The 16879-nt window shown below is 40.3% G+C and overlaps 1 protein-coding gene across 1 annotated transcript; it reads right to left on the reverse strand.

Moving 5' to 3' along the window:
• Positions 1-687: 687 nt before the first annotated feature.
• grm6b (glutamate receptor, metabotropic 6b) lies at positions 688-15447 on the reverse strand (the record flags this gene model as incomplete). The annotated part of the gene is given in 11 exon segments (XM_080026594.1): positions 688-924; positions 3592-3903; positions 4419-5042; positions 6235-6374; positions 7137-7337; positions 8030-8170; positions 8466-8620; positions 8740-8875; positions 10072-10288; positions 14822-15384; positions 15387-15447. Coding segments are annotated over 11 exon segments (2787 nt in total).
• Between the last annotated feature and the right edge of the window lie 1432 nt (positions 15448-16879).

Here is a 16879-nt window from a genome sequence, read left to right on the forward strand (position 1 = left end):
TTTGTTAGATTAGTTATTGGACATCGAATGATTCTGCTGCTGTGAGCGGTTATAATGAAGTGATGAATTAAACCTCCCCAGGGGACTTCAGCAGAAATAGTAACAGGACAAGGTGGTGTATTTTAAAAGCTAATTTCCTTCCAGGGCAATCGGAAGAAAAAGTCACGACACCCCCGTACAAACAATATTTCAAAACATTCAAGTACACATTAAAACACAATCCATGCAGTGCTTTCAGAGCCAGTAAACAATGATGCTTTCCTTAACAGTATTTCCCAGGGAAAGTTTTTAAACTAACAATAGCCTACCTCCTCCTTGTCAAGTTGAAGTGTATATGTGAATGTTGTTACTAAAAAAGAAGTAAACATCTCAAATGTTGCAGTCCATTCAGGACAGTTCAACATCCTTTCAAGTTCTTGTTCAAGTGTTTCTAAAATGTAATCCATTTCAAGGGTGAGCATTTCGATTTCCTTTTTGTGCTTCATTCCGGGTTTAGGAGATCTTTAGTTATTTAAATAAGCGTGAAAATTGTCTTTGCTGGTGTTTCAATCCACAGTTAAAGGGGAGGGAGAGAAAAAAAACAAAGCAATCCAGCCAAAACTAAAAGTGTATGCTGATGATTGTCTCACTGCCTGGTCATCAGCTGGGATATAAAAAAAACACTGGACCTTTTGGCTTAATTTTTTCTCACTGTGATCTATCCGGCACTATCTTGTTCACTGTGGACTCTCCATTGGGTTTGTCGTTGGACTTTACGGACACGGTGACCGCCTGCGCCACGGCCTTTAAGCTGCGCTTTCTCTTCTGCACGTTCTGCTCCGGGTGGAAGATGATGACGTAGACCTTGGGGATGTAGAGCATGCCCAGGGATACGGTGGCGCTCAGGCTCATGGACACTGTCAGGGTGGTTGTCTGGATGAACATCTGCAACAGAAAATACACAGCGTGGGGGTCAGAGAAGATAGATCCCTTTAGACACACTCACACACACAGTATGGTTAGGCTATTGAAGAAATTATAGATTCATTTCTCACTCAGGATGCAGTAAATAATTGATTATAACAGGATGCATAGGTTCTAGAAAATCCAATTTATGTCATTGCACAAGTTGTCACGAATGCAGTCGTCTTTAAAAATATTCAGGAGCACAGGAGGCAGTGCCCCCCCATCCCATATTATGAAAGATTTATGCTGCGCTTGTATGTAGCCTGGGAAGAAGGCTCTATTTATGGGGCTTTCTTTGACCATGTCTGCTCGCAGGCTGTTCTTCCTCTTCTTTCAAAAAGCAACAGTAATAATGAGAAATAACTTCTCCTATAAGAACCACCAATCCAATAAATTATGAACTCATTTATTACAGAAAAAGTGTGCAGCTCGTAAATAAATCAAGCCATATGTGCCATAAATAAGATATATTTGTGTGCCATAAATAAGTCATCTATTGTAGGCCTACAGTGCCCTCAGCAGCAGAGCATCTTTCTGGGTACCACACATGGACATGTCCATACTGTACAGTTTATTTTATCATCTCTGTCGTGCTTTTTATCGGCTCCTCTTTAGCGTCCTATCAATTTTGTAAAAGGAGATGCGCTGATTTATGAGCACAAAGTGGATTGTATGTGCGCTTGGCCTGAGGCAAGCAGAGAGACTCAGTGGCTCAGTGAATGGTTCCTCCATATGTACAAACTGACATCAAGCAGGTAATTCACATGGTCCCACACACACATGATGGAAGGATAACAGCCATCATTTCAACAAGCCAAGCGTCTATATTTAGCTCTTTTTTTCTTGGTTCTAATTAACTGAATGGGATGGCTGGATTTTTGTATGATGGGGTGCTCAGCTCATCTGACCTCCTTTCTATTCATCCCTGCCTTTTTTAATTCACTTCATTCCCAGTCGGAGGAGGTGAAAAGACTTTGAAAGCACCTCAGGCTTTTAATTGTTTCGGCCTGACTGATTCATAATAAAGCTCTCTATTAGTCAAAGCATATTTCTGTTTTCAAATATTCTCCCAACAGTCTCGTCGGCCTACTCTGTGACGGCAGAAAATAGCCCTCAGGCTAAATGTAATCCTCACTACGGTGGAGGCAGGATGTCCTGTGAGTATACAGCAGGAAGCAAATGTGATATGACAGGCAACAGACTCAGATTTCACGTTGAACATCTAAGGGTTTCATTTACTCTCTTACGATAAGTGTTTGCTTTTGTGTATTGCAAAATGTTTATTTACCAGACGACTTAAAATACTCTCATTAATATATAGAATGTTCAATGATGAACATTGGGAATTGCTTAAATCAAATGACAAATGAATGAATGCACAAAACTAAATGTTACATCTGTTAACCTATCAATTGATAGATTTTGAAATTATGAAGGCAATTCATAAGTAATGGCAAAAATGCAAAAACTGAAGAAAGAACTGTAAATGTATGCAGTATAATGGGAGGCAGAATGAATGAGATAGACAGAACTCATTTCTGACAGACTAGTTGTTTCGGGGGTAGATAGAGTATATTGTCACACTGCCAACAAATTCAGCTATATATATATATATATGATAGATAATGATAAAACTAGTGCATCAAAATGCAAAGTGAGAACATTATGTTTTGCAATTAAAAAAACAGTGCTGCAAAACACTTTCATAGGTTTCAGCCTCTCAAATGTCAGTATTTTTCCACTGTTCTGTCTCTGACATTTTAAAGACAAAGCAATACATCGAAAAATAATCTGCAACTGAATCGATAATTCATTCATTTGAGTAGAAATCTGTTAATTTGTTTTTTTTAGCTATCATCCTATGAAAAGAAAACTTTGTCAAAGGTAAGTCCTGCATGATTTTACTGAAACATATATGTACTAACCTTCATAAATTGTTGAAAATACAATTATTTTTTAGGTGGCACAGTTGCCTCTAAAAGAGCTACTGTGTATATGTTATTGGATTTGTATAACTGATGCAATAAAGGTGGTGTAAGCAATTCCGGAAAAAACGCTTATTGTTAAAATCACTTTTCCTTGTCCTCAGAAAATAATCTGCTAAAAAAAAGGGGGGGGGTATGTAAACAAGGGGTACGTAAACATATATCCAAAACATTCTAGATTGCTGCTACAGCTCTGAGCCAGCTATTTTAGATCACCTTTGGCGCTGGGCTGTGTGTAATTTACAATCGCCTAATATGCCTTAAAACCAGATTTCTTTTTCACAGGACAGGTAGCAGATTGTGAGGAGATGTTCACTGATCTTGACTTAAAGTGATTTTGACAACAAGCATTCTCCTGAATCGAGTCCACCTTTAATGTGTTAGCAATTTAATGGTTTAGCTAGTCATGGAAGAGCTCATTTTAACACTTTTTAACATATGGTTTGGTAGTTTAGTCTGTACATACATGATATTTTTGAAGGTTATCATGTTTTGTATGCAAAATCCTGATCTCAAAAGTAATTTGTAATTTCCCTCTTAAACGAAATGGAGTAAAAGTATAGAGCAACATAAAATTAAAATATGCTCTTGTAAAGTCCAAGTACCTCCGATCTCAGGAGAAATGACCAGGGATGCTCAAGAAAATATTAAAATGTCCAACCTTCTCCGTAGACTGGGCTGTGCCAAAGAAGATGGGTACGAAGGCCAGCCAGATGATGCAGGTGGTGTACATAGTAAAGCCGATGGGTTTGGCCTCGTTGAATGTCTCGGGGACTCCTCTGCTCTTGACGGCGTACACAGTGCAGGTGATCATCAGTACGAAACTGTAGCCCAGACAGCCGATCAGGGACAGGTCGGACATGTCACACTTTAGGACCCCGCGGGCAAACTCTGGGTTGGGGGGCTTTTGCTCCTCGTAGTCGATGACGGCCATGGGGGGCATCACACCAAACCAGATGAACACTGCCAGGAACTGCAGAGAAAGGACCATAGGTTAAAAGATCTTGGCCATTCGTATGTAAAGGGTGTAATTTGTTGGGGGGTGGGGGGGGGTTGCAACACTCCAAAATGTTGAACCCAAGGTTACCCTCTTCTAGCCTGGTCCTACCAGACCATCGTACTTCATTTTATTTAGTACAGAAGGTCTTGAATCTCTCAATTGACAAACTTGAATTCACTTGAAAGCGGGTGTCTGTTACATTTTAAAACTATTGGATCTGCCCAGTGCCACTCTGGATCTGCCAAACGCATAACGTTTGGTCGTGACGTATGTCATGCGCCGGCTTCTGACTACAAGTGAAACTGGGGCCCGACCTCAACGTCATTCTTCTCAGCCACTCTTTCTGTTCGCTAATTGGGCCAGTAAAAATCTGCCGGAGAAAACCCGCGAATATACCACAGACCCAGACTGACTACTGAAGGGAAATGAAAATTGAGCGGAAGTAGGTATGCGGGCAGAGCCAGGCTAAACCTCTTCCACATGCATACCTGCACTGCGATGAGTATGAAGGTGATGATCAGCTGAGAGCCGGGGCTGATAAATTTGGGAGGTGTGACAGCTATCTTGCCCTGTTCGAAGATACGGTAGATGCGGTTGGTCTTGGTGAGCATGGCGGAGTAGCTGATGCACATGCCCATGCCCAGCAGCAGCCTGCGGAAGGCGCAGACGGGCGCGCTGGGTTCTGCGATCATGAGGAAGGTGATGAAGTAGATGAAGAAGATGCCGGTCAGCAACACGTAGCTCAGCTCTCTGCCGGAGGCCCGCACTATGGGTGTGTCGTTGAAGCGGATGAAGGTGACAATGCAACCGGTGGTGGCCAGGATACCCAGGATGGCCAGGAAGACGGGGATGATGGCCCAGGGAGAGCTCCACTCCAGCTTGACGATGGGCGTGTCACGGCAGCCCGTGCGGTTCACCAGGGGCCTCATGTCGAAGGGACACATGTCACAGGAGAACTCGTCCAGCAGGTACTGGTAGCCATCACAGAGCTCGCAATGCCAACAGCAAGGGACACCCTTCACCATCTTCTTCCTCTCTCCGCTCTCGCAAGGGAAACTGCACACCGACTCTGGGATCTTACGGTCGCCGCCAGACCACTGCATCTCCTCAGGCTAGGGTTGATTTACAAACACAGGCAATCATTACTTTTGAAGGCTAATTGAAGTATTTTAAGGACTACATGGTTAGAAACTGCTGCCATTATGCAGGAAGCAGACACTGTTTTGAATATGCCTCATTTTAGAATCTGGTCAAATTTTGTTGTCTTTCATTCAAGATTCTTTGTCATTTTACATGCATTTTGAAGGGGCTTGCAATGACTTAAATAAATCAGCAAACAGTTGGATTTCTGGCAGGTCAGAATTTTGGTCTGCTTTCTTGCAGATGGAGTGATTGGAGATTTTAGGGGGGGGGGTGCCATCAGACCCCCCTAAAGAGGTTCGTTTCCTGACCCTATGGTCCCTTTTTCTTGTTGTGCCTTCCCAGAATTTTGGTTTGCATGACACCCCTGATAGTATGGTAACTGCATGTTAGCACTCTTCTGGGTTGTTTGAAGCTGGTCTTGAAAACAAACATACAATGGATACTAACATGATATGGGATTATAAATAATTTTTGCATTGGTTAAAATGCATATCACATGCCATTCATTCAAGGTTGCGATGGCCACCCAACTCTACGTCTGTGTCCCACCTTGGCCACACCAGTCAAAATGTCCTGGAAGCGCCACTGGATGGAATAGTTCCCTGTTTGATTTCTCACTACGCTGCTGCCCAAAGATCCGTTATTACCAGTAATAAGGTTGTTTTAATATTACTGGAGTAGTAATTTATATCTTCTGGTCACAATTATAGCCTTAAGACTTGATTTTCTTGTTTAAATTATTGGGATTGTCAATAGATTAAAAAAAATCTGGGCTTTGCATGTTTACATTTAGTGTCAATTGATCATACAGTGTGAACATTGCATGCAGAAATGTGTATCATGAGTTTATATAATGTTAAGTTGCATAAAATCACAGTGCCTGGCCCAGCTATAGAGTAACCACTACCTGAGACAAGCAGCAACATGACAGGTTGATTAATTATTTTGGATTCATTCAAAATTACTGAAATTGCTTAAAGAAAGCTGATAATATCAATATCAGCTGGTTAGTATAGTTTAGCATTTTGCCAGAAACCAAGAAAACCTCTGGCCTGGTTCTCAATAAGGGGTCCTCCCAATGTGTCCCAATTTCTAATGATTTGAATTGGCTGTACCGCAAATGGACAAAAAAAGATACTTCGATATCATATCAATATTTACATTGAGTCTAAGGTGGTTTGTCCATTGGCCGATAACTTTGTAGCCAGGGTTGGTGACGTTGGACAGTTGATACTGGAAGATGTCATAACGACCAGGAGCATCTCCATTCTCATTGAACATCACTCCAGTTCCTGCGCTGCCTGTTGGATGGACACAGAGTGTTAATGAACTTTGTGCTATCAAAGAAAGCAAAGAAGCTAGTCAGAGGAATACAGGCTCTCTAAGAAGAAGATATGCAACCCCATCTTTAATGGCTGAGAAAACACCCACACACTGTTGAAAAGCTTCAGCTTGTGTTTGCTTTCTTGAGTCGTGTGCAATCATGTGAAGGCTGAGTGCAAGATGCTCTTTGGTGAAGGCTCTCCTCAACGCTTACAGTCTTTCAGTGCACTCTGCTCTGTTGCCCTAACGTGATTGAATGTTCCTCTCAGGTCCCTGCAGGCATTCAATCAGAAAGTCTTTTATAAAAGACAAGGTCATCGAGCAAGAGGAGAGCGGTAAATAGGATGCTTTCATAGAACTTTTTTTTTCTTATTCCAAATTGTGACTTCTTTATGAAAGACACGAATGAAAAGCGGGAGCGTTGTATATAGAGAAGCGCAAGGAGGCAGCCCTAGGGAGGGGATGTGCTTTGAAAAAAATGTACTGTGTTCTCTAGCTAGGTACATTAGAAACATCTCAAGGCTTGCGATTTCGAGCTGACCTCTCTTCTGCTGTTTTTCTTATTTTTTTTTTAAATTGGCTTCTTTTCAGAGCTTCTGCAGTGATGAAGAGCATCAGTGGAAAAAGCTTTTCCAGCATATAAGGTTTCTCATCCAGTTTTTATTTAAAATATTTTGAATCTGCATCATCAAACATTGCATGAGAAACGGGCGAAAACAGACTGAAAGTCAAAAGCTCACCGTTAAAGTTGACAGAGCGAATGTACTGGAGGAGCGCCGGTCCTTCCACAGGGTCCATCTTCTCGCAGACGCCCATGGAGCCAGGACAAAGGTCCAGGTGCATGCTGTGTAAGGCATAGGCCATGGCGTACACAGCATCAATCACAAACTGCACCTTGCCCTCCTGTTCGTACTGAGAGTCTCGACTGATTCTTTCTTCACCTGACAGATGACAGGAGTGTTAAAGTGGCGAAGATAAAAAGACAATGCTGCCTTAAAAATAATTTTTAAAGGAATAGTTCAACATTTTTAATTGTTAGCCTTTTGCTTCAATCTCCAGCTTAAGAAAAGGTGAAAGAAACCATTCCTGTAACTATGCGTGCCCACTTGATATAGAACTGGGCAAAGGTCGCTCATCCAGGTTAGCTTAGCTCAAACACTGGTAGTCATGGGGAGCAGGTGAAAATATAAACTTTATAACTTCACTAAATGCTCCTGTGTGCTTGTTGGGACTTGTTTATTTACCACATTATGTTGCGCTCTATACTTTTACACGTTTTGTCATTTTAAAACTATTTACATACTGTAAGGAAACCAGGAAGTGCACGTGACGGTCACGCATGTATTTGATTCTAAAATGACATAACATGTTATAATATAAAGCGCAACATTACATGATAAAAAAAACAATTCCCGACAAACACAAGGGAGCGTTTAGTGATGTTTTACAGTAAATCAATTTGACCTTCTCCCCTTGACTGTTTGAGCCAAGCTAATTTAAATGCATGCACAGTTACAGGAACGGTTTCTGTCGCCTTTTCTTCTGCCGGAGAGTGAGGCAAAAAACAAACAATTAAAAATGTTGAACTATTCCTTTGAGGTCTTTCCTGTACGCTAAACTGCAGCCGGCTTACCTGTACATTTTCTTCTACCGAGTTCATACTTTATGCCAGGGCGGGTTAGTTTGCATTTGAAGTCGTCTTCCCAGAATTCTGCAAACCAGATGTTCCTTCTGTTGTTTTCTAAAGATCTTGAAGTGAAGTACTGGTCAAATCCTGAATAATTTCACAAACCACACATTCAGTTCATGTTGCATGAAACTACAGTGCTCAGGGTTGATGGCAGTATATGAATTATGAATTGTGCTAAATCTAATAAATAAATAATATCTGCACAATAACATTTGGCTATGACTGAATTCACTCCATGTTCAGTGACAGGATGAAAATATCATTCAATTTCCTTATTTTCTTTTTGCATTGATATTGGATTTCTATATCAACGTAATATATTCCTATTGCAGTCGGTTAGAGCTAAATGTAATATTTTGATTTAATACATTTGCAATACCATCAATAGAGGCTCTTTTGGGCAGGATGGTGACAGCACCCTCAGCCACTTCCTCCTGGTCTTGAATGGGGGAACTTTTGGCACCCCAACTGTCTGAACCAACAAACAGAAAGTGGCCTGTCAGGTTGGCCTTTTTGGCACTCTGCAACACCCGTCTGAAAGAGAACAGATTATACTTTTACAAAAAATTCAACTTGACGATAAGAGACTGTCAGCATTACTGTGGCAGATTTTGTTTTCCTTCTAACATGGTGTGGAGCAGAGATTGACTCACAGGATGTCATCCTCGTTGGCAAAGATGATTACCCCACGAGCATTGGAGGTCTCCATCAGTCTCTTGATGATCTTCTCAAACTCCCCCGGTCTGGGCTCTCTGGGAATCTTTATTGACTGTGCAATACACAGCCCACCTATGTCAAAGTCATTGGAAATATTTTGGCATTGCTGTATAGCCCTGTTTTCTCTCAGCACAGCACAGTGAAACAATTCTGAAGAAATGTAATCTAATATGACAGAAACCCTAAACAGTAGTCGTTCATAAATTACAAAAAATATTTTTATAGTGATATCATGTCAACTTCCTTCAGATTCATGTTCCCCTTCAGCAAGAATGGTGAATACATCTAATGAACTTTCCCATCAACTTAATTAGCAAATGTTAGCATGATATCAAGTTAAACTAAGACATTCAAGGTACACATATTACCCGTTCAGCATCACCATTTTATTTGTGGGTACGTTAGCCTGTCTAAGTCAGTATTGAAATATGTCTTAATCACAAAATCATGATGTGAACCAGGGCTAATTAATTATTAACTATTAATTCTAAAGTCTACTGCCACGCTAGCAGCCTTGAGATTTGAGTGCTAGCGTCATGCTTACATGACAAGGCTGTCATCATTTTAGTTTAGCTTGTCAGCATGCTAAGTATCATTTAGTGATGATTAGCACTCAACACAAAAAACAGCTGCAGCTAAGAAGAATTGCAATTCTGGATGAATTTGGTACTAGAGAAAAAGTAATTATCAGATGTATAACATGTTTTGGTTGTTCATCTAGTCATCAGTGCAATTTATTTGAAGTCAAAAATGTAAATCCCATGGTGGCACTAAAAATTTCAGGACGGGGGGCGCCCTTAGCTCAGTTGGTAGGGCGTCCCCCCCGGGCCGGGCCCAGCAGCAGACCCGGGTTCGATTCCCGCCCGTGGTTGTTCTCTGCATGTCACTCCCCTCTTTGCCCTTTCACCTCTGTCTCTTCACACTATCAATAAAGCATAAAAATGCCCAAAAAAATATATAAAAAAAAAATGTCAGGAGAATACCAAAGTCATGAGGATCTATCCCCTTGGGACCATGCATCTATGTAACCTTCAATATTTCATGGAAATCCATCCCTTTTTTGTTTGAATTTTTCAGTCTGCATATGGTTTTTGATAACATGAAATCAACATCCTAGTCACATCATTTGAGCTTTTAAAACCATAGTAATGTGACTACTATGTTAGTTCTTGTTTTTTTATTTTATTAAAAACTTGGCTTGATAAATGAGTCATCCCTTATTGTTACCTACAGCAGTGAGTTCACATTCATAAAGTCAGACACACAACCTGCTTCTCTGGATATCTGGAGGAAGGCGTCCACACCGCTCTCTCCATAGTTGCCCTCTGAGGCCAGCGTGGAGACGTAGTTCCAGCCCATGGCTTTCACAATGTCCACCATGGCCTGGGCCTGGTAGGAGTCAGGAGGCACCACGCGGGAGAAGAACTCGTAGCGGCTCTTATCACTCAGCTCCGGGGCCGTGGAGGCATAGCTGATCTGGGGGATCTGAGAGACAAGGATGGGTCAGTGCTGACCAAAGAGTCAGGTCAAGTGGAAAACATCAGCAACTCATCAAACAATTAGGTCAATATGAAAAGTAAAAAGAATGACTGGATAAGGCACTGAACCATGTCAGAGGATGATTCACCACATGCTCACGGCCGAAACCTTAACAGTATCTAAATTGAGACCTTCTACATTAATAGAAAACAAGTTGTAGTGCATTAAAATCCCCATATTGATATTTCATAGAGAGAGTTCATCTTTTGAACAGCCTGTGTTCTCAGGAGTCAGGACTGAGGCAACTTCACAGCACAGTCGGCCCTGAGCTGGTCTTTGCTGAGTAGATATAACGTCACCGTGAAATACAGATGGTAAAACCACCGCTGTAAAAGCATTTGTTTAGAGGAAAAAATAGATGAGAAGATTAATTTACTGGTGTGCTACTATTTTAATGACACAGTTTATGTCGCTAGTCTCAACCCTGACCCTGCTAATGCCGGTGCCACTGCGTAGGCTTAACGTTGGGCCCTCTGGAGTGGAACGAGGAGAGAAAGGTAGACACAAGGGGTAGAGAAGGAGAGAGGAGCGAGAGAACCATTTCACAGATTATCTGGAAGGATTATAGGGGTTTTAGTCAAATTACGTTAAGCACAGAGGGAGAGACAGAGATCAAGAGACCAGAAAAAGGCTAGCATTTCTCAGCTGTAAGCCATACAATATATTTAATTCTGATGGCCACATGCAGCTTGCATTTGCTGCGGTGTCAACCCCGTCAAGCTCAGATTCCCTGGGCAGCCTCCAGCACTAGACTGCATCTTCAACCGTGGCAGAACTTTGTCCCAGAAAAAAAACTCTTCCGTCGCCGTGTTTCACAAATCAGCTGGGTGTCATCAGGGGTGATTCAATTTTTACACATTTGTAATGAACAAGACAACACCTAATCCTCTCAATATTAATCACGTAGAAGCGTCTGCACCAATTCACTTAGTAAAATCAATGAGCCGTATCAGTGTTGTTTTACGACCTCGCACTGCAGAGATCTTCTGGTATGGTACATGGTAGTCTATTTCAGGATATTCCAGGATAGAAGCCAAATAAATGTGTTTAGCCCTGACTTTATTTTCTGATTAAACGTTTTTTTTTTTAATGCTAAACAGAAACAGGTGTCTGTGCATCTTAGAGATGTTGACAATTATGAATTTTCTTATTGACAAGAATGGCATATTAGTACAAAATGCTTCCATAAAGGTTCCTTGAAATCGAACAGCATGGTTAAATGTTTATTTTGTAATGATTCAGTCATTACAAATCACATCACTTTGCAACAGATTTGAGGTATTGTTTTAAAAAAAATGTGTTTTAAAGGAATACTTCACCCATACGGAACCTGCGTTCTATCATTATAAAATCACTATTATAATATAATGAATTAGGTTTTTCTTCCCTCAGTCTTTCCTCAGTCTTCCCTTGGCCCAGCTGTCCTGTTAATCCTAACCTTACATTTTACCAGTTGTGATGTCACTACTGGGCAAAATGTAGGGTTAGACAGTGAGACCATTTCTGCCTTTTCTCAGGCTAGGATGAACCGATTTCTAAAATGTTTGCACATTTATACTACATAGGATCTCAGAGTTCAATACACCTTCGTATTCCCACCGGTGAAGTAGGACTTTAACTGCACAGTCTGCAGTTACAGATTATGGGCAGTTCATTGAAATACAATATGGTACAGAGTAAATTGTATAATAATAAATAGATCTACAAGGAAAATGTGTGATATGATGTTAATATGGTATGTTATGTATTATATTATATGTATTATTATTTTGGGTAAAATGCCAAAAAAAAGTCACAACTAGTGGAAAATGTCCATTGCTAGTATACCGAAAGGGATGTTTTCAAAAGGCTCTTTTCGTTAGACGGATGGTTCAAACCCCACTAGGTTTAAATCAATGCAAAAGAGAGGAAAATATTCAAAGTAGAAAAAAGTCAAACAAGAAGCAGGGGTAAAAAATATCGATAATCAATAGGTTCGCCAGCTATACATTTCAGCCCTAAATGGTTCTGTATAGAAAGTGCTATTCTACTGTCCGATATACTGTATGTCCTGTTATTTAACAAGCTGACCCATTCAAGATAGGATACACATTTTATAAATTGCAATGAAGGAAGACAGCTGTATAGTCATTTATATACAATAGAACACACCTCCAATTGTCAATAGATTAACAGTATGTGTGGTAGATGCTGAAACACCTTCAGCTCTGCCTGAGAGCAGATGTTCAGTGTATAGTGAACACTTGTCTATGTGTCCGGAGCCCGGAGAGAGCAGCACATATGGACAGTAAGATAGAAAATACACCATTTAGCCATTTTAAATCTACTCCACACCGGCCACGCTTCAAGTTGCTGTTATCCTAGAACCAATGTCATCTCGCTGCCCTGATTCTCTGTTTTCAGCCCAGGGTCCTGAGCTGCTGAGAGGGGCTTAAGTGGAGGTTGGGATCTACTGTATAATTCTGTAGTTAACATCTGCCCTGGATGCTAGATTCCATTCCTTCTTGGCTCTCAACTTATCATCCTCACTGTGAAGAATGATGCAGCGAGTAGCATCCAGAAGAAGAATAATGTAATTAAAAAAAATAATGTATAAAACTTATATGGCCAATTAAACCCAGAAAATATTTTTTTGATATGCAATTCTAGATTTCTGCTACAGTGTGCCAGTACCAGTGTAGGTCCACGAGGACATCATGGGATTGACACAGACTCAGTGTCCTATCATTGTTTTGAGCAGTGTTATCAATCATCAGAGGTCAATCTGTTTAATAAAAAATAAAAGAAAGATAAACAAAACCTGTGCACTGAGCACATAACATGGATTAGCCTGCGGAGGTCACCAAGGATAATGTATTCAAAATACAGTGACGTGTAGAGAAACTCATTCAAATGATTCAGTCGTACTACTTGTTTCCTAATCAAAGCAGGTGGAATATAAGCAGTATATGTGTATCTAGAGCAGAAAACAAGGTGAGGTGCAATATTATCAGTAAGTATCCAATAAGATGATGACATTAAATGTGAGGAGTATTCTTAATTAGGTAAAATCCATAACTGAACTGCAGCTTAATTTCACCATGTCCCTGCTGCAGAATAAGGACAATGATAGTGAATATATATTTACAGTATGCTTTTCATGTGCACCTGTACATCGGATTGTTCAACATTGAGCCAGTTTAAAAGTACACACACAAAGTTTAGTGAAATAGAAGATAAAAGTTCAGGAAACTTGTGTTTGTCCCCTACCTAAGCACAGCAGACCACTGATATCAGTAAAAGGTGTTCTAAACTAAACTATAATATGCATTTATTTCTTTATTTTTCATTCCATTTTATTTTTGTATAGGGACGATGCAGTTTTACATAGTTTCATTACAAAGAATGTAACTGATGAGTTTATAGCTTTCGCTAATTTACAACCCTTGTCCCTATTTGGGCAACTTACAACATACAAAGCCTTCATTGATCAACATATTAAAACCATAGTACAATGCAGAAAACAATAGAATATACATACAGCAACACACATACTGTATATCATCACATTACAAAACACTATAACGTAAGCTAAAAATTGGTTCAGGCTTGTTTTGCTTTTAGCCAGTTTTTAACCTTTTGTTTTGAACAACTTTATATTTGGTATTAATTTGATTTCAACAGGTAACGTGTTCCAGACTTGACAGCCTGTTATGGAGAAAGCTGACTGTCCAAATGAGGTTCTACAATGTGGTGTTTACAGTTACCATTTGCCACACTCCTGGTGACTCTGTTACCGTCTTTTCTTATATATATATCTGGAAAGAGGTGCTGGGGCTTAACTATGTAAATATTTGAAAATGAATCTGAGAAAACATAGTTGACTAAAGCTCTCAAAATTCAGTAAATTATGTTTTTTTATTTTCTGTCAGTGATGCCAAAGAACAGCTCGGTTTTCTGATACACACAGAGACAGTTGTATTTCAAATTCAGTGTGAGATGATTACATTGCAGCCATTGACGGACATCATCCAGGCATTCAGTTAAGATCTCCGCAGCCTTGCTAGGTGATTTGGCAGATGTATATATTACCGCATCATCAGCGTAAAGCTGGCAACTGGCCACTGGGCAGCTTAAAGGTAGATCTTTTATAAATAGACTAAAAAGCATTGGTCCAAGTAATGAACCTTGTTGTATGCCCTTTTTCTTGTACAAAAAAAAATACATTTCCTTAACACTCTGTTCTCTTTTCTGGAGATGATGAGCTAAACCAATCCACTGTTTTTAGGAAAATCTAAATGAAGACATCTTAGGCAGGAGAATGCTATTGTTGACAGTGTCTTTAACTGATGTGCCTCAATTCCCTGCTTTTTGGAATATATGTTAGAAATCTGTATGGAATAATCGCTTTCACCTGCATTCAGCCCATCCATTTGCTTACTGAAGACAGGGACTGTCCCAAATATTTGTTTATTTTAGTGCTCAATGAGTTCAACTCACCGCAAACAATCGGAGCACATTGGCCACCATGATGGAGACGGAGCTGCCAGAGGCCCCGATCACACCGACCACCCTCTCTGGTTTGGGGATGATGGGAGGCTCTCCGTTGGAGCAGCGCACGTCCGACGTGTCCTTCTGGATGAGGGCCTGGACGAAGAGGAGGGACTGCTCCAGGGCGTACGTGTCTCTGGAGCAGGTGTCCAGGATCCTGGCCCCCAGTGTGATGTTAGGCAGCAGGTCCGGGTCGCTGTTGATCTGGTCCATGGCGTACAGCATGGCCTCCAGTCGATGGATCCCCTTCTCCCTCTTGATGTCCCCACAGGGCACCCCCGCAGGGCCCCGAGAGTGCATGGGGAACAGCCCGCCCAAAGTGATGTCGCCCTCGATTTTGATGGACTGTGGCGTGGTGCCCTGCTGGGCCCACGAGCCTGGGCCGAAACCCACCAGCAGCAGCACCCACATCAGCTGGAGCCATGTCTGCTGTCTGCAGGGTGAACTGTGCCAGCTGAACTGATGGGATGAGCGGGCCTCTGATGTCATGATGAGGACCAGCAGAGGTACTGACAGCACCAGGCCACTCTCTCTACCTTTGGCACCTGAGGGCACACAAACAGTCTGATCATCATCTTATCATAAATGACAGTTTGTATCATTTCCATAGTATCAGTCTTCTGTCTTCAAGAAGAATAAGGCTACACACTGCATTGCTTTTTGCCAACTTAGCTATGTATGTCTCCACTATTCTTCTTAGGTTAAATATCCTATTCAAAAGCTGGAGAAATTATCTTTTTCTGTAATGTTTAACACTTTACATTCTGCATATTCTTTTGGCCTTCCACATTGGTAAAGCTGTGTTATTGTAAAATATTAAGTATAATAATAATAATAATAATAATAATAATAATAATAATAATAATAATAATAATAATAATAATAATAATAATAATAATAATAATAATAATAATAATAATTAGTACAACACGTTATGTGTAATGGTTACATACATTTTTTTTTAAATAGATGTTTTCTCTATGAGTTCATTTAAATTTGCTGTAATTAGTTCTCGGAGACTGTTTTTGTATCTTCTCAGTTCTGTGGGTTTTGTGAACATTGCATGTGTGCAGGACACAGACCTGCCATTGGATATGTGACTTTAAAGAGCGTTAATGTACTAATGCAGAAATAGCTTGACAAATCTTCTGAAATGTTATGACATGCAGCGGTGGAGAAAAGAAAAGACCATATATAAAGTATTTATGTATAGCTGTAGCTGAGGAGAATATTTAAGACGGCATGCAGGATGACACAGAGTGAACTATTGGATGCTTTTATCACAGAGAGCTGGGAGCCCATGATGGAAAACATTATAAATGTTGCAAAACAGAAAAACATCAACTGGCGCTTCACAGCATTTCATGCTCCAGAAGTTGACCAAGTAATTTGTATCTGCACGAGGATCACCGACAAAATTCACAGTTTTGAAAATTGAACTTAAATAAAACACAGACATAACTCAAACATTTAATTAGGTGTGAATATATATAATGTTTCTGGGAAGTATTTGGGCAATTGATTTCTTTTGAATATGGTATAACTTAATTTATTTTAAATATTTTTGTTCAAAAGCAGAGTTTAATTTGAATTAAACCCCAATGACAACATTTGAGTATGCTTACAGATTTGTTTTTTACAGACTTATTTTCATACCTAACACATATTGTGCTAAAAGAAATATCTGTTTTCTGCACTTGAAGAGAAGTGGGATTCGTAGGAATATGAATCAAAATCAATTAGAGCATAATGTGAATTTTCAAAAAAGCTTAAGCTTCATAATAAATCTCACAACTGTTGCAGTATTATAGTAGTAGAGTATTTTCCCTTTTAAAAAATACCACCACAAGCAGCGCTTGCAAGTGGAGACGTTCCTGCTTTGTAAACGCACTTCTTACCTTCCCATTCTTCATTGGCCGGTCTTGATTTTGTCCATCACACGAGCTCTTCCAAACAGGCCTCCTCCGTCCATGCTCAGAAAACGTGATTATTAAGCTAGAGGCAAGG

Source organism: Ammodytes marinus (genome assembly GCF_949987685.1).
Source record: "Ammodytes marinus genome assembly, chromosome: 4".
Lineage (NCBI taxonomy): Eukaryota > Metazoa > Chordata > Actinopteri > Uranoscopiformes > Ammodytidae > Ammodytes > Ammodytes marinus.